This window comes from Micromys minutus, assembly GCF_963924665.1.
Source record: "Micromys minutus genome assembly, chromosome: 14".
Taxonomy (NCBI): Eukaryota; Metazoa; Chordata; class Mammalia; order Rodentia; family Muridae; genus Micromys; species Micromys minutus.
In genome coordinates, this window is record NC_137983.1 from 7,759,896 (window position 1) to 7,785,594 (window position 25,699).

At 36.5% G+C, this 25,699-nt stretch overlaps 1 protein-coding gene across 1 annotated transcript in view; it reads left to right on the top strand.

Moving 5' to 3' along the window:
• The window catches only part of TLL1 (tolloid like 1), a gene marked incomplete at both ends in the record, with an annotated part of 187,307 nt that overhangs the window by 71,914 nt on the left and 89,694 nt on the right, over nucleotides 1-25,699 (top strand). Inside the window, 5 exons of the mRNA XM_080928277.1 lie at nucleotides 9,509-9,619; nucleotides 12,963-13,043; nucleotides 14,884-15,039; nucleotides 16,095-16,212; nucleotides 25,182-25,360. Of these exons, the coding sequence (XP_080784403.1) occupies nucleotides 9,509-9,619; nucleotides 12,963-13,043; nucleotides 14,884-15,039; nucleotides 16,095-16,212; nucleotides 25,182-25,360 (645 nt within the window). The remainder of the gene's footprint in view (nucleotides 1-9,508; nucleotides 9,620-12,962; nucleotides 13,044-14,883; nucleotides 15,040-16,094; nucleotides 16,213-25,181; nucleotides 25,361-25,699) is intronic.

The following is a 25,699-nucleotide window of genomic DNA, read 5'->3' on the forward strand; positions in this document are numbered from 1 at the left end:
AAAAATGATAATATTCATAGGGTAAAATCATATAGAAACAGAGACTATGGTTTGAGAAAAACAAAGTTTTCTGCTTATGTTCTGGCTTTTGATTAGTGAGAAGAATGCAAATTCTCCCTGCTACTGATAATCAGAATGAGAAGTGACTATATTGTCAAATGTCACCATGTTCTGGAGGGTTAATTCTTGTTGACAGGGTAGTTCATTCCATCTATCCATCATCCACTCATCAGTCTATCCATCCATCCATCCATCCATCCATCCATTCTTCCATCCATCCATTATCAATCCATCAATCCATCCATCCATCCATTCATCCATCCATCCATCTGTCCGTCCATCCATTCATCATTCATACTCCTATCATCTATCTATCTATCTATCTATCTATCTATCTATCTATCTATCTATTTATCTATCGTGTATTTATCCATACATCCATATATATACACACACATACATAGTTACATTTATTTTGCCTTTCATATACAACATGAACTAATGTTTTATTTCCCAATTTAATGAATAATTGAAGAGGGACATTTAACTAGAAAAGAAAAATAATCTAGGTTGTTTGAAGGGACTTCAAAATTTCAACATGTTGAAATAGTTTTCATCTCTCCCATAATCAATAATCCAGTGTAACTTTCTTTTATATTGGATCTCTACTAGCCTACCCTTACCAAAAAAAAAAAAATAAATAAATCTCTACCATTGGTAGAGAAATACATTTGACCATGTAAAATCCATGTCCATGTTCCAACCCTATTAATGAAGAAAGACTACATAAATATTTATTTCGGTATTAGTATTTCAATATAAGTACTTTTCTTAAATTTATAGATTTGATGATTTTACTGAGTTATATTTAAGATGCTGGAGCATTTCTCTCCATCTCAGAATCAAACGAAAATGCTAATTTTAAAAAAAAAATTATCTTATACTGAGACAAGGTCTTTCTACTTAGTCAGTAATGGCCTTGAACTTGTGATCTTGCCTCTCAGCATTCTGAGTATTAGTTTGTAGGAACATGTTCGTTGTCATGGTACAATATATTTTTAAATAAAACACAGAGTGGGATGTATGTTTTCATTTCTGGTAAGTTACATAAATCACATGTTACCTGAAAATTTTTTTGGTCCCTATTTTAAGCTTATTTCTAAACAGTTATAAAAAATTAAGTTTAGTTTACTCTATCAAAAATTTCTAGATAATTATTTGGGACAAAGGGTACAAGTGACAAGAAGTTCAAAGTCATTTTTTTTGCTAAATAGAAGTCAGGACAACCTTAGCTTCAGGAGACTCTGCCTCAAAGGAACAACAAAAAAAAATCACATAATTGTTTTCTTATTATGAGTTTATATAAAATTCCATGTACGTCATTCAGGGAAAAACTTGTTCAGCGCCTACAAACTGCTAAAAAGATGTTATTTTCTCTTCTAACCTTGTCTCTAAAGCATGTATTGGATCTTTTTCCAAATCTTACTTTTCCTTTGCAGTTTGCAGAGTGGTTATCTATCATGAACCAACAGTTGACTTAGAAATGTTACTGTTGCCCTTGTCTGAAAACTATTTTCCATAAGGTTTTCATTGTGAGTTGAAGCAGTCTTGTCAGTTCTTATATGATGTCATCCTTCCTCCCTAAATCCAATATCACAAACAGCTGGAAGTTTAAACAGATTCGGAAAGTGGGAGAAAGCAGGTACTCTTGACTATCCTCGGAGCTTGGGACTTTCCCTGCAAGTCCCAAGTATCTCAAGATAACCACCTTCTAGATGGTTATATATTACATGAATCTGTAAGTAGGGTAGTTACAAGAACAGGAAAACGTGTCCATAACTACATTTCATAATATATATTGCAAGAACAAAAGGACAGATGTCTTGGGATCATATTCAATATTATACTTCTTTAATACGCTTTATATTAAATGAATTTGATGCCTATTTTGAGGAATGGTTAAATAGATAGTATTTTTGTGTAAGGCAAATTTGTCAAATATATATCAGATCAAGCATCTACTCAACCTGTATTATATCTGCATTTCTAGATTTGTTTAATTTTATGTCTGTATGTGTGTGTTTGTGTGTTTGTGTTGCGTGTGCACATGTGCAGCAAAGGACAATATTAGGTGTCATCATTCTTAGGAGATGTCTATCTTGTTCTATTGAGATATGGTTTCTTACTGGTCTGGAAATCAGCAAGTTAAACTAGGTCCACTTGCAAACAGTGCCCCAGAATCTTCTGTTCCTACCTGCCTCGAACCATCCAGCATTGACATTTCAAGTGTGTGTAAAAAATCCAATGCCTGGATTTTTACATTAGTTTCTGGATCCAACTCATATTTTTCATACCAGTGCAGGTGCAGCAAGAACTTTATGAACTGTGCTATCTCTTCAGCTCCCAAGTTTCAGATTTAATATATTGGAGGTGTCTCTTTATATTTCTTTGGCAGTAAGGACACAAGGCTCTGTCATAGCTCAGTGCGTTGACTACAGATAAAGACAGCACACATTTCTAATAGGTAAAAAATTTGGAAATGTAAATTTCGAGGAATGATAAATGAGGACTCATGAGATGGCTTAGCAGAGGTGCTTGCTGCCAGCCCTGTGGTTCTAACCAGAGCTTGTAAGCTGCAAGGGAAATTCCCATCATTATGTTATTTTTATTTTTAAAACGTAGTTATTTGAGAATTTTTATAAAATGATTTTGATCATATTCATCTTTCTCCTAGCCCTTTCCAGATCCACCTCTTACTTCCTCAGACATCCAATTTTGTCTTTTGTTTTTGTTTATAACCCACTAAGTCCAATATGTGCCTGCTGGCATACTTTTGAATATGTTGCCATGGAATTTAGTTGGCCTACAAGGGTATACAACTTACAAGCAAACTGGGCACCTCTTACCCAAAAACTATAAATCACCAATATTTTTTGGCTAGGTTAGATCATCCTGTCCACTGCCTCTCTCCATGCTGGGATTTTTGTCTTGAAAACATACTTACAAGTTGATTTTTAGCCTCCACACACGCTTCATGACACATGCATGCTCTCCCTCAAACAGATGATAAATAGCAGTGAAAAAGATAAATGTTTTTGAAGGTAGATATATTTAGGTTGATTTAAATATTGACTAATGCATGCCTACAATAGCATGCAATGCTATCCCATTAACAGGTACAGTTTAGTGCATGGGCGTTAGTAAAAATATACCTATTTTACAAAAAGGAATAAAAGAGAGAAGCAGTCACTTCCTGATATCATTAGTATTTTCAAAACTAGATTGAGAAGTCTTTATTTGATGACCAAATCCTTCCCTGTGAAGCTCTGTGTGCCTGCCAATTGTTGATGGAAGCATCTTGAAGCCAGACCTAGAGCGAGGGAGATACCCGACTGGCATGTTTTGGAAGAGGGGTTTTCTGAGAGAAGGACCATTGCTATGGTCCAAAAGACTCTCCTTGTCTATCACACTCTGCTCTCAAGTACAATAGCAACCAGGTGTAAGGTTCTGGCACTGGCATCAAGCTAACAATTACACTGACTTCCTTAGGACTATTCACTGTGTCCTTCTTGAAGGCCATCATCTTTGCCATTTGTTTGATCTCAATAGCAATGTGTTGTGAATCCTTCCCCCCAAAAAAGTGGGTTTTCCATTTATAAACCTATACATATTTTATAGTAATTAAAACAGTTCAGAAGTACAAACTTTAATCCTCCTTAATGCTACCCTTTGGATCTACCATCAGTACTAAAAGGTAAAGGTAATCTGGGAATGAAGCAGACAAAATATACATTTTTTTTGTTTAAGAATTTTAAAATACAATTATTTATTATTTATTTATTCTCTCCCTGTCTCTCTCTGGCACAGAAAATCCCTCTGCCTGAAAACCCCTCTTCCCAAGTGTGTGTGTGTGTGTGTGTGTGTGTGTGTGTGTGTGTGTGTGTGTGTTTATACATGAGATTCCCAAAACATGCATGTAGGGGTCAGAATATAACTGAAGGTATAGATTTATTTTCTCCTTCCACCATGCAGACCCTAAGGATTAACCTCAGGGTATCAGGTGTGGTTGCAATTAAACATAATTCTATAATTTTATAATTTCTGTGTGGCTCAAGGCACCTCACAGATAATATGTGGTGAGTCATATTTGAGATTGTGTAGTCTCACCATACATTATTTTAGATAGTACATTTATTCCGTATACCATAACAGAATCACTGCAAGTGTCTCGGTCTCTCCCCAGTGCCCATTTTGTTGTACATGGAAGACAGGTGACCTTTAGGTGAAAACTGAAATCTTGTGATGTTTGCATGTACATTCACAGTTGCCCTTTTGACATTTAGCTCTGCCTTGCCACTTAACTCCAGCTTCCTCTGGGCCACAGGAATCCCAACAGAATTGCAGACAGAGAGGAAATACTGTGACCCATTGAGGTACTTACTCCGTAGTGTCATCCTGTGGACCGGCTCCCCGTGTTTCTTTAAGCATTTACCGCATTACTGCCAAATCACTGTATTAATTAGAATTGATACTTGTGTGCTTTAATTTTTATTGTTATAAAATCAAGATCACCTGGCTACAATACAGAAAAGGAAATGAAAAGAATGTCCAAAGTCAAATCTAGAAGCTCATGCATTTCTTTGTCACTACATATCAAATCTATAACAGACTTTGTGAAGAAGATAAACAGACAGTACAAATTGTTACGCTGTACCTTGATGGACCAAGCCTTGCACAGATTATTTTATCATACAGAAAACAACACTTAGATATAACTGGAGATACAATGAGAAGACCCAAAATTGTATGCAATATTAAAAAACGGGCATTGCAAAGTAAAGAATGCTTCATTGTGTGTGTTATTGTATTGTGTTGTGTTGTGTTGTGTAGTGTGTGTGTTGTTGCTGCTGCTACTGTGGTTAACATGCATTTTAAGATGGGTTGGGTTTAATATGCATCCTGAAAGCATTGGCTTTTTCCCTCATGACTTTCAAGGAAATACTTCGTTTTTCCCTGGACCACTCAGTTTATGAAATAACGAAAACTGTTTGCTAATCTGCATCTGACGCTATGAGTTAGACCAAAGTATAAATAAAAGGAGTTTATATTCCTCAGAGTGGTTGTGACTTTAGTTAAGTATCATCTGGCATGGCCCCCTTGTGTTCTCTTTTTCTTCTCCATGTTGTCTTCCTCTTCTTGTTCTTCCCCTTCTCCTCTACCACCTCTTCCTCTTCATAATCCTCTTTTTCTATTTCTGTAGACATAGTGTGTTTTCTTTTGTAACTCTCTTATCCTAGTTTTGTTGGCTGTGTTTGGTGTAGACAGGCACTTCAGGGCATTTGTGCCTACCTCATATGAAATGCCATACAAGAAAATAAAAATCCAGAACATACTCAGATTTTAATCTGAAGCTCTCTACAATATGGTTTTACTACCATTTTACTACAGTTTTAATCTGAAATGCCAATACTTCAGTAGGCACAGTGCTTTGTGGTTGTATTCAGCCACTCAATGTTTATTCTTAAATAAATAAAATAAGTAATATTAAAGATGATGACAGTGATAACCATTTTCAGCACATGGAAGTTTATTAAGTGTAGAGATCTAAGGTTAGTTTGCAGACACACTGAATCCTGGCATTTTAATTTAAGCAGATTCTCTGATTCTTGAGCAAAGTTAGAGATTTCCTGACATAGGGTTTCCAGTTGTCTAGAGTGCGACAGCATTGATGGAGAGGGGAACTGACTTCGTCTGCTTGTGGTCACAACTATTACTCAGAAACATAGACATAATAATAGTGTTTTTGAAAGTAGCATTTGCTTTGGAAGTCAGTCTGGTGGTTCCTCAGAAAAGTGGACATAGTACTACTGAGGACCTTGCTATATTGCTCTTGGGTGTATACTCAAAAGATGCTCTAACATACAACAAAGACACTTGCTCCCCTGTGTTTATAGCAACCTTGTTTGTAACAGCCAGAAGCTGGAAAGAACTCAGATGTCCTTCAACAGAAGAATAAATACAGAAATTGTGGTACAAATACACAATAAAGTACTACTCAGCTATTAAAAACAATGACCTTATGACATTCTTAGCAAATGGATGGAACTAGAAAATATCATTCTGAGTGAGGTAACCCAGTCACAAAAGAACACACACTGATGTGCACTCACTGATAAATGGATATTAGCTGAAAAGTTCAAAATACCCAAGATCCAATTTACAGACCACATGAAGCTCAAGAAGATGGAAGACCAAAGTGTGATGCTTCAGTTCTTTTAGGAAGGGGAAACAAAATTAGTCTCAGGAGTTTATGAGACAAAGTTTGGAGCAGAGACTGAAGGAAAGCCATCCAGAGACTGTCCCACCTGGGGATCCATTCCATAAACAGCCACCAAACACAGACTATATTGATGATGCCAAGAAGTGCATGCTGACAGGAGCCTGAAATAGCTGTCTCCTGAGAGGCTATGTCGGAACCTGACTAATAGAGGCAGATGCTCACAGTCAACCATAGAACTGAGAACGGTTTCTTAGTGGAGGAGTTAGAGAAAGAATTGAAGGAGCAGAAGGGCTTAGCAACTCCAAAAGAACAGCCAACCATAGCTCCCAGTGATTAAACCACTATCCAAAGAGTACACATGGATGGATCCATGGCTCTAGTTGCACATGTAGCAGAGGATGGCCTTGTCGGGCATCAACAGGAGGCTCAATGCCCTAGATGGGGAGGTGGGAAGGGGTGGGTGAACATCTCGTAGAAGCAGAGAGGGAGGAGAGATGGGATAGGGAATATGGAGGGGAGTCTGGGAAAGGGGATTAGACAAAAAATATCCAATAAAACGAGAAAAGAAGAAGAAGAAAGTAGCAAACTTGAACAAACCTGAAAACCTTGAGTGTAAAATCTGTTTAATGAAAACAAATGATGAATCTTTCATTGTGAGTGAAAAAAATAACAAACTAAGGTAGATTTTCTCTTTCATAGGTGAGTGGTTTAGGGGGAGGGGATGGGGTGGCAGCTGCTGCCCTCTCTGAAGCACATATATGAAGCAGGATCAACTTTGAGTCTGGATTTAATTTGGTCACCAAGGCTCTCAGTGTTACACCCGTTCTCTCTGTGTGCCTTTGTTTCCAGGATCATAAGTGACAGTAAGCCTCTCTCCACCGATTAGATCTCCATTCTATTGGCAGAGTTCAGCCTTGGTGACAGAGAACCGAATTTGAAGTTTGAATTCTTAAGAAAGGATTTTCTGTACTCTGAACCAATATCGTACATGAAACTGAGTTCTGTTTTCATCTCATCTTTATTTGACATCGATCTGACCCTCTCATTTTCTCTCCGTTTTATATGGGGACCCGAACATGTCAGGCAATTAAATTAACTACATAATATGACCAGTCTTTGATGAAAGCCCAAACAGTTCATGACCTTTAAGACTAGAGTTTAAATTTGTTAAGTTCACTACTTTCCTAAAAACTAGCTCTTTATAGCCCTAAAATTTGGAAAGGTAAAAATTACAAGCCAATAAATGATAGAAAATTGAAAAGGATAGTTTTGATCACTTCATAAATCTATTTTTCTTTTAGTTTTCTTTTTACCGAAGAATATTTGAATTTTATTTAAACTAAGAAGATATTTGTAAACCAGAATTAAAAGGAAAAGAAAGTTCAAAAACACAGAAACAAACAATCGCGGGAAATTCTAGTCATTCCTCAGAGTTTGCTCTGACTAGTCTTCTGAAGTCAGTGTACTGTGACATCTTTTAATTTTAAAAAAAGACAAAAAGAAATTAAAAATGTTCTCAAAGATTCACATCTGAATCTTCCAGCATTTTGCTTGTAAGGAAAGATACCTTTATGCCACCATATCTCTGAGGCAGCTCAAAATGCACAGCCATAAACCTCATTGCTTCCTCGCCTAAGGAAAACCTTTCCTTTACATAGGAAAATGCAGCTAAGCTTGGTGAAGATGTGGGTTTCCTCTGTTCCCTCTCCAGTGTTATTACCAACATTTCCCAAGAGAACTCAGTGATTATTTTTCAAGGATGAACTTGTCATTTTCTTGGAAAACCGATATAAAACTAAAGAAAATCAAAACCTGTATTTCAAAATGCTGTGTGTGGGGGGGAGGGAAAATGTACTCTCTCCCTCTCCCCTTCCAAAGAGCTCAAGTGTTTTTTGCTATATTAAAGGGAGGGAGGAGAATGTGGATCTTCAGCTCAGAGAGAAAAACAATAGAGGCTGTTGGAGGAAGGGACAGGCTAGTATCCCCACAAAAAGAAGAAGAAGGAGGAGGAGGAGGAGGAGGAGGAAGAGAAGCACTCAGCAGATGTAGTGTGTATTTGACCAGGGCAGCAATGTCATGATTGTGTTCTTATTTAGATCATCTTAAACAATAAATGTGTACACTATTTTTGAGACCCGTTATCTCCCAATGGTGTATAGATCTTTGCTTTTTCAGGTAACATAAAGCCTTGGATAGAACCTGTTTGTTTTGGGTTATGGAATGATTTTGAGATTCATAAAATGACAAACCTTGTTTTATTAGTCATTAATAATGAACACCATTGCACCCTGTAATTTGCCTAAACAAAACACCTAACAAAACTGATGTTAAAACTGAGGTTTCTTAGTTGTGTATGCATTTCTAGATTCCCAGAAGCAAGGAGGTCTTTAAGCATATACCTCAGAAGCACACACAACTTGTTGAGGGAGTGGCTGGCCCAGCACAGCCTTCCTAGTTTGGAGTGCATCTTGCTGAAAGAGTCCTCACAACACATGGTTTCCTGGTTACTGCTTCCACCTGTTGGTGAAGACTTGGTTGGGGCCACAGGCATCCACAGAAAATTTATGTCAGATCTTCCCCACTTTTCAGATTCTCTCCCATTACTAGATTCGAGCAAAATAACTTTTCCTTTCTGTAAAAATGCAAAGTTTCAGATAGTAGCGTGTATTTATACTGTGAGATATCTAATTGATCCAAGTAAGATTATCCTAAATGTGCAGAAAAAAAAGTTAATTTTTCTTTTTTTTTAAAAAAACTTTTTATTGGATATTTTATGTATTTGCATTTCAAATGTTATCACCTTTCCCCATTCCCCCCCTCACACACCCCTCTGCCTACTTCTATGGGGATGCTCCCCCTCCCATCTACCCACTCCCACCTCAACATGCTGACATTCCCCTGCACTGGGAAAACAAGCCTTCACAGGACCAAGGGCTTCTCCTCCTATTGGTGCCATGCAATGCCACCCTCCGCTACATATGCGGCTCATTCTGTTCACGTGTGGGGTGGGGAGAAGCTGTGCAGCGGCCTTGCAGCTGGCATCACAGGTGCTCCCGCGGCCCCTGAGGTCGGTGCTGGAAGCACAGGCAGGTCCTCTGCGGGAGCAGCATGTGCTGGTAACCTTCAAGCCACGCCCCTGCCACTTTGTAATGTTTTATCAGTAATTTTATTTGCATTGATTTTATTCCAATGTTTTTTTAACATTTTAATTCCACTTCTTGCTTTTAGCTGTGTTTTGGGGTGACATCGCCTTAGACGATGAAGACTTAAATATCTTCCAAATAGACAGGACAATTGACCTGACTCAGAGCCCCTTTGGAAAGCTTGGGCACATCACAGGTATGTCTGGTTATTTGGACACATTTGCTATACTTCTGGAGAAAATATGATTGGCATTCTGTATATGCTTAAGAACCCATATCAAGTTTGACGTTGTCCACGGAAGTAAGCCTGAAATTTAGGCTTCAATCATAGTCCTATTTAATGGTCATCTTGACACTGTGCTCTGTTTTTGGCTTGGCACCAATCACTTCTATAAGAAACCTTAAGCTGATTTCAATCTTAGTTGTTTTGAACACTTTTAAATTATGCCTATATGAAAACCCAGACGTTTAAAATATTATCTTTTAAGGTTTAAATATTTTTCTTATAATTGCTTAGCAAAACTTTTATTCTGAAGGTGATTGGAAAACTAAAAGGGTTGAATTCTGTTTTTTAGTTTTATCTAATATTGTGATATATTATTATATTTATTATATGTTAATATTTATTTATATAAATATATACATATGAATTAAATATACTTACATTTATGTAAGTGTGCTTATTATAGAAATATTTATAGAGGATGAGTACTTATTGTAATATAAATATATCATTTATTATGAAAATGTCTCATGCAGCCAGGCTACTTTCAACCTTGCTATATAGCCCAAGCTAGGCTCATATTTTCTACCCTCTGAGCTTCACCTTGCAAATGCTGTTATGATCATACACTGCTATTCCAGGCACTGAAACCTTATTAGATAAATGGCATGCATTTTATCTTATTTAATTCCTCCTTTTGCTATTTTTCTTTTTCTTGTGCTGTATAATAGTTAATATTTACATAATTCCAATGTGCTATTTATCAGATAAGTCTGTCATAGTATGAAGGCTCTTTACTGTGCATCAATAGTTCTTTGTTTAAGTCATTCATATTAGTAACCTTTTTATTTCAGATAATTTCAAACCTATGGAAAAGTTGTATAATAATGCAACAGATGTAAGTGGTATAATTCCTAAATAGAGCAGCCGTGAACATTGCTGTGTGTGTGTGTGTGTGTGTGTGTGTGTGTGTGTCGATGCACATATGCACATGTGAAGACATTTTGAAATTAATTATAGAAAATATGTATAAAATGCAATATCACATTACAGTATTTTGTGTTTTAACAAGCAGTTTCTAAAATAAGGGTATTGATGTGTGGAGTGAAAATACCATTGTAACAGCTAAGAAATATCTTTGTCATAAGGAATGCTGAAGGAATTCACTAAAAAATTATATGCTTTGTCCATTGTTACATAGTGAGTCTTTCCTGCAGCCTGGACTAGTGTGTGTACATATTTAAGTGTTAATACATAGAGTATACACATATATGTATACATATATAACATATATATGCATGCATGCCTATGCTAGGATATCTTGAAATCTGTATGTGTTGGCATATACACATCTGCTGTGCTGTGCATGAAGAGCTGGGGATCAGGGTATTTGCTCTGGTATAAGAAGTTCCAAGGCATCAGTTTTCTCTAACCTCCCTTGCACATACATAAACATGCAGGCTTCCCATGCATGACAACGGGACAAATGACATGGGGACATTTCCCCATGCACTTAGTCCTTGTGGTCTCCAATTCCTTGGGCTCTCTGCCCTACATTGTGTGGAGTTTTGACAGCACCTTCATCTGCAGTGTGCTTCTTTCTGCAACTTGTATGGGACAGTTTATTCTGGACAATAACAAAATGACACTACTCAGCAAGCCCTGTGCTTGTAAAACTGCATTTGAGTTTCTGCTAAAGCTCTTTTGGATGTAAGTTTTATTTAGGCCATTGCTTCTGCCACACTTCCCACAGTATTTTGGAGCCATTGATTGTGATTAGAAAAAAAAAATAACACCATAATTTAATGTTGTTTCATTTAAAATTAGACTCTGAGAAAACAGAAAAAATGACATCTTTTGCAATATGTATATTTTATAGGAAACATTATAGTTTTGATAATGTAAACACTGTGAATACATGGTTGAAATGTACACAGATCAGAAAAGCTTAAACTCTCATCCTCTGGGTGAGTTTCAAATAATTGGAGTGTCTGGTATTTTATGATTTTTTTCCTTTGCTTTTTTCTTTCCATTTAATTTCTCTATTTTTTCTGTTCTTCTAATTTAAAAATGTATGAGTTATATTTACAAATAGATAAACATAAATTATTGATTTATGCACTCCCATTGTGTACTCGAACAAGTGACAATTTGTAAAGCTTGATGAACTACCTGTGTCATTTTATTTAATTTCTTCTAAATATTATTCAAAATTGCTAAAATATTCTTCCAAACAAGAATACCTTTTATAGGCTTAAAACCCTGCCTTTCAATTCTGTGAATTTTTATCCTTAGAACTTGATACAGGGCCAAGCCATTTCTTTCTTTTGCATAAGGAAACTTTTAAAGGTCTAGTTACACATGCATTTCAGCCCTGTTTATCATAAAGAAAGTTTTCATATAATGGTCATTTCAAACATTTACAGTCCACACTTTAAAAGGATTTCAAGTAGCTGGTTAGGAATTAGTACATTTTAGTATGACCTCATCTTTCTGAAATGTCTGATGGAAAAAATTTCAAAAATTTTTCTCAAGATGCACAGCATAAATGTGACCATGTAATGGAAACAATTAAGCAGACCACTAGCCTATACTCCCACCAGTTTGCCTTATAAGGACATTTGGCTTCTGTTTAAGAGGTTAGATTTCTTTATTCCTCTCCTCACATTTTACGTTCTAAAACATTCTTTAAAGCTTTTTAATTTTTAAAAATCTTGCAAACAACATATTGTAAAGCAACATATTTTGCAGTTAAAGCTCCATTTGGGTATTCATTGTGTGACTTTTTTCTGATCATGTAGAGACAATCACTTTCAAAATGTTGTTAAATGTACTAAGAATTTGATCTGATATTTTGGAACAATACTTGCCTGTAAGCTTGCACTCTAGTGTTTTTGATTCCCACTTACTTGCAGGACATCTGAACAGACTCAGTTTACATAGAAATAGCTGGGAAGCAATCACAGGGGCTCTGAGACTTCCTGTCATTCTGAATAACACGATTATGTGGCAACAGGTGGTGTTGAGGTCACAGAGAAGAAAAATGTTTCAGATTATCAATAACTCAATTTTCACAATGCCCATATAAAGTCATGATTGAAGTTCTCTTTTGAGCTTTTCCTGCCTCCTTATTTTTAGTTACTAACACATGTTCCTATACAAACCTTATCCTCTACAGATTTATGAACATTCATTTCTAACATACTAATTCCACATAAAGAACATGAGCAAGGGGAAATAATCAGTATCAGTATTATTTATTTGCAAAAACTGGTGATGATATTAGACTTAATATATATGCATTTTTGTTCTTTAGGTGGCTTTGGAGACCATGGCATGCCAAAGAAACGAGGTGCACTCTACCAACTTATAGACCGGATCAGAAGGATTGGCTCTGGTATACAATGTTTAAAGTTGCAGACACTTGACTTGCTGTACAGTGAATATGATACACATAGAAATTCAGTTAATTAAGATCAGTGTGCCACTGTTCTGTAAAGTAGGTAAAGGATATGGTGAGACAGTCTCTTGTTCATCTGTGTTTTGTTAATTGGTATTTCACGCACAGTTTCTAGAGTTTCGGTTGAAGCAAAACGAAATCTTATTTTTACTTTAAGGTTTTCATTACATAAAATGATTTATTACTTTATTATTGATATTTATTTTAAGTTTATTAAGTTTTATACCAAAATATTTCTATAGGCTATTGATCTGCACCAATTTTTAAAAGTGCAAAAAGGCCACACACAGCAGTATTTGTTTTTAAATAACTTTTATTAACTGGAAAAAGTCTATTGCAGTGTTGAAAACTGTTAAACCCAGCATGGCTCCTCATGCCTATAGTCTGTAGCACCTTGGAGGTTGGGTAAGGTATATTGCCATGGGCTAGAGATAGGCTAAATTGTAATTATTAGGAACAAATAATCAAATTATTATTTGACCTTGCTTCAAAACAAATGAATAGCAAATATATGACCCCAAACAAAATCCCAAACCAAAACCATAGCCAAAAAAAAAAAAAAAGAAAGAAAAAGAACCATAATCAGAGTAAAAATAAAATAAGAGGCCAGGTTCAGTGGTTAAGAGCAGTAAGTGCTCATTCCGAGGACGTTGGTTCAATTCTCAGTGCCAACACTGCAGCTTACAGCTATATCCCCTGTCCCAGGGTACCTAATGCTCTCGTTTGCCTTCTGTAGGTATCTGGCAGAAATGTAGTGTGCAGACATACATGCAAGCAAAACACCCATACACATGAAAATAAAATTTAAATACAACAACCAAAACACCAAATAACAGTTACATGTTTATGTATGAATGTCTATATTTCATAAGATCTTCACTGTGGTTTCATAATCAATTCATGCACATAATACTAAATTTATCTCTATTTGTAGTTTCTGAAAACATGTTGCAAAATTCTTTACTTGTGTTTCATGTCCTAATATGTCTCCAGTGGGTAGGTTAATAATCCAATGGCCAAAGAGCTTGCTTTCCAGAAGTGACTTTAATACATTTCCTGAAGAACTTTGCAGAGATAAACACATTCATTATTTTGTCCTCAGAGCTTCTGTTCAGTATTTGTCACAATAAAGCACTTCATAGCAAGAGGCATGACAATGACATGGACTGATGAATGAAAAGAAAACTCAGCAATAAAAATTCCAGGAATGGCAAAGAAAAGAAGACTCTTGACTTAGAGTTGACTCTGAATAGGCAACATTTTTTTGTTACACTGTTGTAGCAGCCTTTGGGTCAGGCTGATAGCTGGATGTGAGCCCAGGAGATAGGGATGGAGACAGCCTATTTTCTCAGTGATCAGCACCTGTGTATATGAAGGGATGTCTGTGGTTTTAGGCTGTACTGTTGGAGTAGCAACCTTGACTGCAATGATTAAGTATGTGGCCAGAATGGCTTATAGAAATAATCTTGAATGTGATATTTTATCAACTGTGATGAATGGCTCATGGGCAGATAAGACAGTTTTTCCATGACATCACCTCTTGTAGACCTCTGTTCCCTATTGTGTGCAATGTAGAAATTCATACATTATAGGACAGAAAGAAATGATGTTGGGGGCGTGGAATACTTAAGTATTTGCATGTATTTAATAATCATGTAAAATGACATTTTTGATATCTCACATATATGTATATATAACCTTTTAACTTATTCTTTAAGAGGTACACGACTCTGACTGAGGACTTCTGTTTGACAGAATGTTTTAAATGTCACTGCAGGCTTGGAGCAAAATAACACCACCACGAAGGGAAAAGCGCCTCCAAAACTGTCAGATCAAAATGAGAAAAATCGAGTTCCCAGAGCTGCAACATCAAGAACAGAGAGGATATGGCCTGGGGGTGTCATTCCTTACGTCATAGGAGGAAACTTTACTGGTAAGACATTCCCAGTGAGGATGTGTTTTTCTGAAAACATAAATTTATTATACAAGTCATAGGTTTTTACAGAGCATTGCCATAGAAAATATACTGTGTAACCAAACCTGTAAAGGGGGCTCCATTAACCTAGATTGCTAATTTCAATCATCTCTGAACTTGAAGCAAAATATCTTTAGTTTTTCATTTTAGAGTGCAAAGCATTGTGCTGGGTTTTAAACTGGGTTTCTAATTTACTGTGGAATGGCAGCTTCTTTTTACTAAGAGGAAGAATGAACACCCCATCCCAGAGTTGGTGCAGTAAATATTAAAAAGTTGGCTCATCCCTTTATTGGTCCCAGTGGTCTCACTCCGCGGATGCTGCTCTAGTGTGGAACAGAGCTCACGGACTCTGTCACTAGGTCTACGAGCTACACTTTCCCCGAGATTCCTTTCCCTGGAGGTTCACTCCACCAGCCCTGTTGCTAATGTCCTGGGTGGATTGACCACCCCTTGTGTTTCCTCTACCACTCAGCACAAGTATAAATCCAAATCCCAGTAGCTTTGTATGATAGGTTTATATATTAAATTCTCAATCCACAAACCCTCTATACAGTAAGATTATATCTAATGAACAAAAATACAAACCGTCCTTCCCCATGAGTTAAAAGACCTAGAGAATCCCTTAAAATATTCATATATACCTAAACACCAATTAAATCCAACTGCATCCAAATCACTCTTATCGAGTTCCACCTAGATTGCTCCCACAATTTCTGCTCCTCCTGTTTTCCTACCTTTTCTCCACCTACCTATCCACTGTCCAACCATATATCACCTTAACATCAATCCACACAGAGTCTTGTATTCACGCATTTGTAATGCTAGTGGGGCTTCACACTCTGATTATAAAGTGAGTGTAGATGCTGAACACTGACTTGTTTGTGGTGTGGTGAACCAGATGTGGTTGGTGCCAGTGCTGGGTGCCATTGTGAACTGCCAGCCAGGACTGGGGAACCGATACAACACACACTTGCAAGCCTACGCTGTTTTATTAAAGTCCTGAATTCTTCCAGGCAGCCAGAGAGCTATGTTCAAGCAGGCCATGAGACACTGGGAAAAGCACACCTGTGTGACGTTCACTGAGAGAAGTGATGAAGAAAGCTACATTGTGTTCACTTACAGGCCTTGTGGGTAAGTGGAGAACAGACTTCACTTTTGAAGACTCAGAACACCATTCTTCCTGTTTGCCAAGGGAGATCCTATGCTTTGCACGAGGAAATTTCCATTCAATCAAATGTATATCCTTACCAGTGGGCTTTGGGTCCCCTTGCAGGTCGTGTTGAGTGTAATTTTAAAAACATGTTAGCTCTTTTTCGAGAGCTCTACCTAGGCTCCCTAAACCTCTCCTGCCAGACAGTCCCGGCTGTGCCCTTTCTCCTGCCCACCTTAGTCACTAAGGAGAGAAAACATCAGCCAGCCTTAATATTTTAAAACTAGCCAGATAACTCAATGCCTGGGCGAAGAATGTCGTGCCCAATCCTCCTTGGCCTCCGTCCATGGTGGAGGCTACAAACTATAGGTGCCCTGAGACCTTCCAGTCCGCCACTTCCCCGCTCCATCACCAGTGGTACCCTCCTTCTCGACCCCTTCTTCTCTTCTTTTCCTCCTGGGATCAGAAAGTCCCACCTTTTCCCCTTTGCCCAAGGATTGGCTACTACCTTCTTTATTGACACAATCAAGAACAAATTAGGGAATCAATACCTCCCCATACAGGTCTTTTCTCTTGTCACAACAGTTTTTCTAGGCCTTGGCTGTCTTCATGTAGAAGCTTCACTGTCTGTATCCAGACTCCCTAGGAAGTCTAAGCGGTCTATTTTCTAGTAGTTACCCAGAATGTTATCTGGACTCTGCTGTCCTGCGCAGGTACTCAGGCTCTCTTCCATAGCATCTCAGACCTTTAGAGCCAGAATTACTTGTATTACTTCATCAAGTTGCGGTCACAAGAACTATCTTCTAAACATTGCTTCACACAAGACTTCAGAATTTCTAAAATTCTTTGATTTTTTTTTCCTACAATTGTGTTTTCTAAATGTGCTTAAAGGATAGATTTTTTTTTTAGAAATGATTTTAGGAAAATAAAGGAATAAAAAAGAGGATTTGGCATTTAAAGAGAAATGTGTGTTGATTCAGAAGTTGTGGAGGGCTGTAGGAGATAAATAAGCTAAATCTATATGCATACATCAGAGCAAACGAAATATTATATTAGGATAGATAATAATTTTAGGAAGTTGGCAATGTGTTTCAGAGGGTAATTGTGCTTGCACTCAGATCTGATTTGCCTAAATGATCTACACAATTCACATGGTATAATCAAATCACAGAGTCCCACTAGCTGTCTTCATTTTTCTACATGCCTACTACCTCCCCCACACAATGAATAATGAATGTAAACATTTTTCAGTATAAATATATTCTTTAAATACTGAGATGGTATTTCAAAAGATACTTCTATTGCAGATTTCCAGTAGCCATAATTGCTATTAAACTATTTGAGTGTGTTTGCTGAATTTATTTGAAAGGAAGACACTCACTCTATACTTTAGAAGTGAATTCTCATTTATACCTAACAACATTTTCATGTAACTTTGATCTGAAAGACAAATCCAGCTTCCTCAAAAATATATCAGGAACTTAGAGTAATGGTCACATAAACTATCTCATATTTCATATTTCTCCCCAAATTACATAATATTGCAAGCTACAGTTTTAGCATCTGTCCAAATAGTGACAAACATTCAAAGTTGTTTTATTTGGACTGGAGGTACAGCTCACTGGTTCAGCGAAATCACTGCTTTTCCTGAAAACTTCAGTTTGGTTTCCAGCACACACAGTAGGGCTACTGGCAAGTGGCTATAACTTCAGTTCCTGAGACCCACAACATCTCTGTGAGCACCTCTATTGACATTCCCACCCCACTCCATGCATATATATTAAAAAACAGTTTAAAAGGTTTTATAAAGTCCTCATATTTAAACCTTAAAACTTACTTGCTGTGCTTCAAATTAATTTACATTTCTGTCTAGAAATCTGATTAAATGTAGCTTGATTTCTCTTCTAGTGTTACTTGGTGTTGGTTATATCTGTTTTCTGTCACTGGGAGGCACATACACATACACACACACACACACACACACACACACACACACACACGCACACACATCTCTATTGAGTGTTACGTGTAAATATTTTTTGTCAATATTATAGTATTAATGTTGTATTTTGATGATTTGAGGACACCATTTCAGATTTTGTCATCTGCTTTATTTTTTATTTATTTTTTTTTTTTTGGTAATAGTAATGACACTTTGCAATAAAAATAACTCAATGGTTAAAATTTTACCCGGAGCTAATTATACAGTTATGTCATCATGTTTGTTGATATGATGCTACATATAAGTATGAAAATTAATCTGGAGTTGAAAAGGTCTTGGAATGGTATTGCATGCGATACTTAGGACCTGCTAGAATATAGCAATTTAAACATCCATCACTACTTCCGGAGTTCAGTGTTAGGTATTTTATGTGTGACACACTGAGGCATTGCACATATAGCATTTGATTACTTATTCTATGACTCTATAAAATGTGACATGCCTGTACCATGGGGCATTTGCAGTACCATTTTTTTTTCTTATAAATGTATTTATTTTATGTGTATTGGTGTTTTAGCTGTGTATATGTTTGCACTATGTGTGTGCCTGGTACCTGCAGAAGCCAAAAGAGGACAGTGGATCCTTTGGAGCTTGAAGTACAGACAATTCTGAGTACACTATGGGTGATGAGACTCGGACCCAGGTCCTCTGAAATAGTAGCCAGAGTACTGAAACACCAACTCTTCTCTTCAGACCTCATCAGTTCTATTTCTAATGTTAATACAGTAAACACATTTTGTTTTTAACACTTTGTCAATGAGACAACTTGTGAGTTTTATAATTTCTAAAACTAGGAACTGAATTTAAAAAAAGAGAGTCTCCTCTGCACACATAGGGAGAACCATTGAAAATGGAGGGAACTTTCAGGAGCTCTTAGAACAGTGGTTTTTAACCTGTCAGTCACCACTTATCTGGAGGTCACAATCTGATACCCTGCACATCAGATATGTATGTCACAATAAAGAAAATCATTCTATGGTTGGGGGTTACTGCACCATGAGAAATTGTCTTAAAGGTTGCAAGACACTGTTGTAGAACATTACCATATTTTGGTCTTAGTTTGCTAAGCAAACTGACCATGGGGAGAAAAATAATGAAATATAATAAAATAATCAAAATAAACCACTAAATATTAAAAGATATAAGCCAGATTATTTTGTCATTTAGCTATAATGGGGTTCATGGTTTTAGGTTATAACTCTTCACATTTATTTACCAGAATGTTTGATTTTATTAAAAAATGTGAATAAATGTTATCTTTGATCCATTTTCAATAAATTTATAATTTTATCTTAATTCCTTCTTGTAAAAATTAAGATGTAAAAATAATATATTTTAATGAATGGCTGTTAATAATAGTAATTATTATAAGACAATTATGAATAAACAATGAAAATTATTTGATTTGCTTTTATGAGAGATGTATGTCATAAAATTTGTTATTTTTGCCTAATGTCCTTTATCTTTATTACGTCTATTATTTTATTACCTTCTTTGGCAACATTTTTTTACTTTAATACTTGTTAATGTTTTATCTCAAAACACCTACCAATTTAATTTATTTAACTATTTTCTAGGTTGTGTTTCAATATTTGAATTTAGTCTGTTTGAAATAAGATGCCTGTTAAATTTTCCTGCATTTATTTCATGTGTTCACCATTTTGTGACATATCCATACTTCACGGGGCACCATAACATTGAACAGAAGGTGTTTTCTTTTTCAAGAGAACTTCAGTTAAAAGATGTTGTTAGCCAAGGTTCCTGTATGCCAACAACAGCAACAAGTTAATTTAATGAAAATTAATTTATTAGGAGTTTTTAAATAAGTGCTAGCCCCACCACAAGGAAAAATTAGAGCCACGTTGAGGTGTGGCAGACAGAAAGAATTCACTTATCCCTTGTTGTAGCTGCTTTTGCCACTGGAGACTCATCTCTCCTTTCTGACTTATAGGACCTAATTTCTCGTGAAGTATTTATGGAGGCTATGACATCTGAGACCATTCTGTGAGCTAGAGCTGGAATAGTGAACAGGTGGGGGTTCTGTCTCTTGAAATACTGATATTCTAGAAAATTAAAAATAAAACAGAAAAAATAACAACACTTTCTTAGAGGAAAGATAATCTAAGAAGATTGAAGGTCAGATTCACGGGAAGACTTGAAAAGGGGTAGAAGAGAGCCACGTGAGTGCTTTGGAGGTTGAAGTTTCTGCTGTGATCAGTATAAAAAGTCAATAGAGCATGAGCCTACTTCATGTTCAAAGTAAAACAGGGCAGTCATAACAGTGGGCCGTGATAACATGGTTAGTTGTGAGAAATGAGATATATGTGCTAATATTTATGGCTAGGAAGATAATTTAGGAATTCAGACAGCCAGATTTTGTCATTTGTATGAATGTATGTCATCAAATCTAACATGACTCAATCTCAGATCCTGAGAGCAACAGATACTTTTTGCTAACACATGGCCATCTAAGTCCTTTGTGCAGTGCCATGGGGATGTCACATTCTGGATAGAATGCTTCTTATGGCAGACCAAATGGCAACCACATGGTCAGCCATGTGTTGACTCTTCAATGGTTTCCCTAGAGATGACAGTTTTGGCTTCTGTGATATTGTCCAGAGCAAGCCATTTAACCAAACCCAGCATTAGTGGAACAGGGACTTGTAATCATCAGCCAGAGATGGGGAGTAAGTATTTTTGAGCATTGACACAATTTACCACAGAGTTGCTGAATAATGGTATAATCTTATGTGATATTTGGAAACTATTGTGATGTTGAGACACACACTGTAATAGTGAGGTAAAAAAGAAACAGAAGAATTTAGTGGATCATCCAACACTCCACATGACAAATGATAGCCCCTTAGGAATCAGCACTCATACTGCAGCCCATGAGAAATATTCTGGGCATAGCTTAAAGTGATAGCCAACCAGGCTGGCTACTGGGGGAAAAGGGAGGCTTGAGGATTACTGGTTGTACTTGAACCGAGAAAGCTGAAAGAAGATTAAGGTTACCATTAATCTTCACCAAGATGAGCTACTTAGTGTACAGGATGGTGGTGTATTTGCTTGTTGTTACCTTTATTGAGAATGAAACTGGGGAGGTACTCAATGAGATGCTCTTCATGGCTGTAGAGAAGCTAAGGAAGTTGCCTAGATATTTAAGTAAGCTCTTCAACATGTAGTGACTACTTTGAGCACATTGCCCTGAATGCTTGTGCTATGTCAATGAGTAGAAGAGGTAGAGCTCCTTTTCCTTATGTATCTCATAGTGTAATGGGACACTTGAACTTGTATGTCTTGAGGCATTTTAAAAGTAGAAAATAGCTGAAGAATTGGGTAATGTTAATGGAGAAAATATAATGATTAAATAAAATACTTGAAAGTAATTTTAAAAAGTAAAAGCAACCCTAAGTTATGGATCTATAGAAAAAAAAACTTTTATGGTGTTCTGTTCAGAAAAGTTTAAATGAAAGCCAGAGACAAGAGACTTAGATTGCTTTTTATAATTTAAGGTAAGATAAAATTTTCTTATATGGGAATCTTTTGTGTGTGTGTGTGTGTGTGTGTGTGTGTGTGAGAGAGAGAGAGAGAGAGAGAGAGAGAGAGAGAGAGAGAGAGAGAGAGAGAGAGAGAGAGAGAGAGAGAGATATGGGGAGAGTCAGATTGACCTTTGATGTATCACAGTATAAAAATAACAACTAATAATATAAAGAATCAAGTAGAAGAAAATAGCTTCCTACTTGACTTTGCCAGAAAGTAAGACAGTGTCTGACTCAGCCATGCATTTTTGAATCACATGCCACCTTGTCAACACATGCCTGATATTTTTATAAGCATGTACATAATGAACCTGAATGTCCAGAATCTAAGACCTTTAGTTAGGCAAGGATCAAAGTACCACATTGGTTTTATTTCCCAGAGCCATTGAAAATGATAGTTCTATGAAATAGGCACTGTGAAATCTGCTTGCCTTTCCACTATGAAATCTATCTCGTTATGAGAAATTTCTCTGTGTTCAACTTTGCCAAAAAGGGTGTCTTAGGATTAAATAAATACCTTTTCTATGCCCAGAATTCCTTTTGCAGAGTGCTGCGTTCTCTGAATATAACCAGCTAGAATGAGTCAACATGAGTAGTTTAATTGCGATATAATCATCAGATATTTCTGTCTACTTACTGTTACTTTAAAATAGCAAATATTATAGTTTAAATTTCCACACTTTACAAAAGTAAATTTTTTCTCTAAATCAAGTAATGCTTGAATGTGTAAGAAGTTATTTTTCAATATGTAGTAAGTACTTGTGTGTAAATTGTATGAACTGTCTATAAAACATGTGTAGGCGGAAAAGAGAATGTTTGTTAATTATCACTTTTCCCCATGAGTTACCAAAGACATGTTCCTGATGCATTAACCTTAATTAGTTGACATAGAACTCACAAATAATGAGTCTGAATTAACTTCTCAAGTTAACATAGCATGAGTTAAAATTTTATAGTTTTTAAAGATTGCAACATTAAGTTGGGAAGAATGAGGATGGTGTGATACAAGAATTTGTACAATCCACAAGACTGTCAAATTGGCAAAACTGAAATCTCCTTCCACCATTTGAACAAATAATTTATTGCACTTAAAAATAATACAAAAGGCCTTTGACAGTGTCTAATGCCCTCTTATTCCTAATTTAGAGCCCAGCTAGTGCTGCTGTATTTTGAGTTGAGGAGAATAGTCCAAGAATATTTGCATGTAATCTGTAATTATTAAATGTTTCAGATAAACTTTATGTGCACCCATGACTACAAATTATAACATTAGAAATGTACTTTAAAATAGATATCATCTGTGTGTTTGCTCTTATAAGTTTATACATGATTCTCTATCACACACTCTCACACATGTGCATGGATGACTATGTAAATGAATACATGGAACCTGCATTTAAATGTAAAACATCAAGTATATACAAATGTCAACAAATTTAACACAATGTACAATAAAGTGTTCTTGAGTGCCTAGCATTCCGTCTGACTGCTAATGGGCCTCCTTGAGCAGGTATATTGAATTTTACACTCTAATATTTAGTGACTGTTCAATACACACATCTTATAACACTTTAACAATGTTTTCAAAACCTGACTGTCTTAGTTAGGGGTTTATTGCTATGAAAACACAGCACAACAGAAGCAGCTCTTATAAAAACAAACATTTAACCCAGTTAACAGTTTCAATGGTTCAGTCCATGCTTGCAGACAGTGTGCTGGAGAAGGAGCTGAGAGTTTGATATGTGATCCAAAGGCAGGCAGCCAGGAGGAGGGTCTCTTCCACAGAGAACCAAGACGAGGCTCCCTTCCACACTGGGTGGAATGGTGGAACTTATAAATGGGAGCCCTCAAAGCCTACCTACACAGTGATACACTTCTAACAAGGCCACAACTCCAATGAGACCACACACCCCAATAGTGGTATGGTCCATGGGCTATGCATATTCAAACTAACACACTACCAACTGGTGAGTTGTTATAGGCTACACAGTGCTTTGTCACTGAGCGTCATAGCCTGGGTATCTGATACACTGTGAACTTTGTGAATTCTGAGTGTGGTGAGAACAGTTCTTGGATGTTAAATAACTGTGTTTAGGTTGTGTTCTTACAAGGTAGAAAGGTTGAAGGTATCTTTTTAGGTCTACCTCCAAAAGAGCTCTGACCTTATTAATGAGGAATCTGATCTCATGACCAATTAATTTTCAAACCCTACTTTAAACAATTTCATCAGGGTTTTGTTGTGACATATAAAATTTGGGAAGGCATTGAGATTGAAGCTCTTTATCCAGATAAGTACTAACCATAGGTAATTCATCTTTACTTAACTTTTGTAATGTCATCATGTTTACTTTTTGTGGGTCCATGTGCTTATTAATCTGTGTAGATATTCATGCCATGGCACACATATAGAGATAAGAGAACAAATTCCTGTAGTGAGTCCTCTATCATATGGGTCATGAGAATCAAACATGTGTCTTCTTTATCTTTCCAGACATCTTGTCTGTCCACTCCACTGACATTTTTCTGCATTCGTTTGTGAGTGTGTGTGTGTGTGTGTGTGTGTGTGTGTGTGTGTGTGTGTGTGTGTGTGTGTATGTGTGTGTGTGTGTGCATATGGACAGACCTAGATTGATTTTGGAACTATCCTCAATGCATCTCTTAAGCAAACCACTGATTGGTTCATATGGTTAATCCGTACTTCTATCAGCCTTGTTTAATAATTAGCCTCTGTTATGCCCTTAGAAGCTAGGATTATATGACACCCTAGGCCTATCTATATCTCCATTGGTTTGATTACCTAACCCCTGGTCCTTACATGTGCCATGGTAGCTACTTAACCCCTAAACTATTGCCCTATCTCTTTTTATTAATTTTTAAAAAGCATTATTTTTAGCATCATTCCTTTATTAAGAAGATTAATTTATATGCTGATTATCTAATGCCTTCTCACAGATGGATATTTTTTCTTTTTCCCAAAAGGGTAAAAACAAATTTAACTTAAAAGAAAAGTAGTATTGGGTTGATGGAGGATAACCACACTGATCCTTATACTGACAGAACCATGTAGTCATTATAGATGCAGATATTGAGAGCTGAATATACATTTCAACAGCACATTACATGACATCATTACCATAACTGTCTCTAATATAACCTCTAAATATGTGTGAAAATATGGCAAAGATTACATTCAAATAGGAAGATGATTTTCACGCACTTACTTATTGAGAAACTTTTAACATGCATGAAATTAAAACTCCTTCATGAAAGGCTGTTCTGACTGAGGATATGTTGTGCTATACAGGTGATCACTAAGGTTTCTAAAAGTTCCATCCTGTCCTGTCCATTTGTCTTCTCCTCATAAGTTTTTTCTTTGGTGTCCATTTTTTTTTTTTTTTTTTTTTAGATGCTGCTCCTATGTTGGTCGGCGGGGGAATGGCCCTCAGGCCATCTCTATTGGCAAGAACTGTGACAAGTTTGGAATTGTTGTTCATGAACTGGGCCATGTGATAGGCTTCTGGCATGAGCATACCCGCCCAGACCGAGACAACCATGTCACCATCATAAGAGAGAACATCCAGCCAGGTAAGCCCTATTGGAACCTACAAACTGACATTTCTAAACTGTATAGCGTTTTCTTTTCTAATGTAGTAAACTCAAACTTTTACTGTCTTAAAAATTGCTATTTCTAAGCCTTGTTTACTAAGAGGTAGTTATTTTATTTTATATATCTGCGCTTTTCATAAATAGAAATGAGCTCATGAGCAATAAGCTGACAAGATTTAGTAATTTTAATAAATCATTTTATACTTATTTATTTGATTTAGGCTAAATTAATTTAGGCTTGACTTAAATGTGTTTGAGGTTTGCTTTATGTACTATGGCTATGGGAATCGGTGTTAGGTCAGGTATAATTTCTGGAGA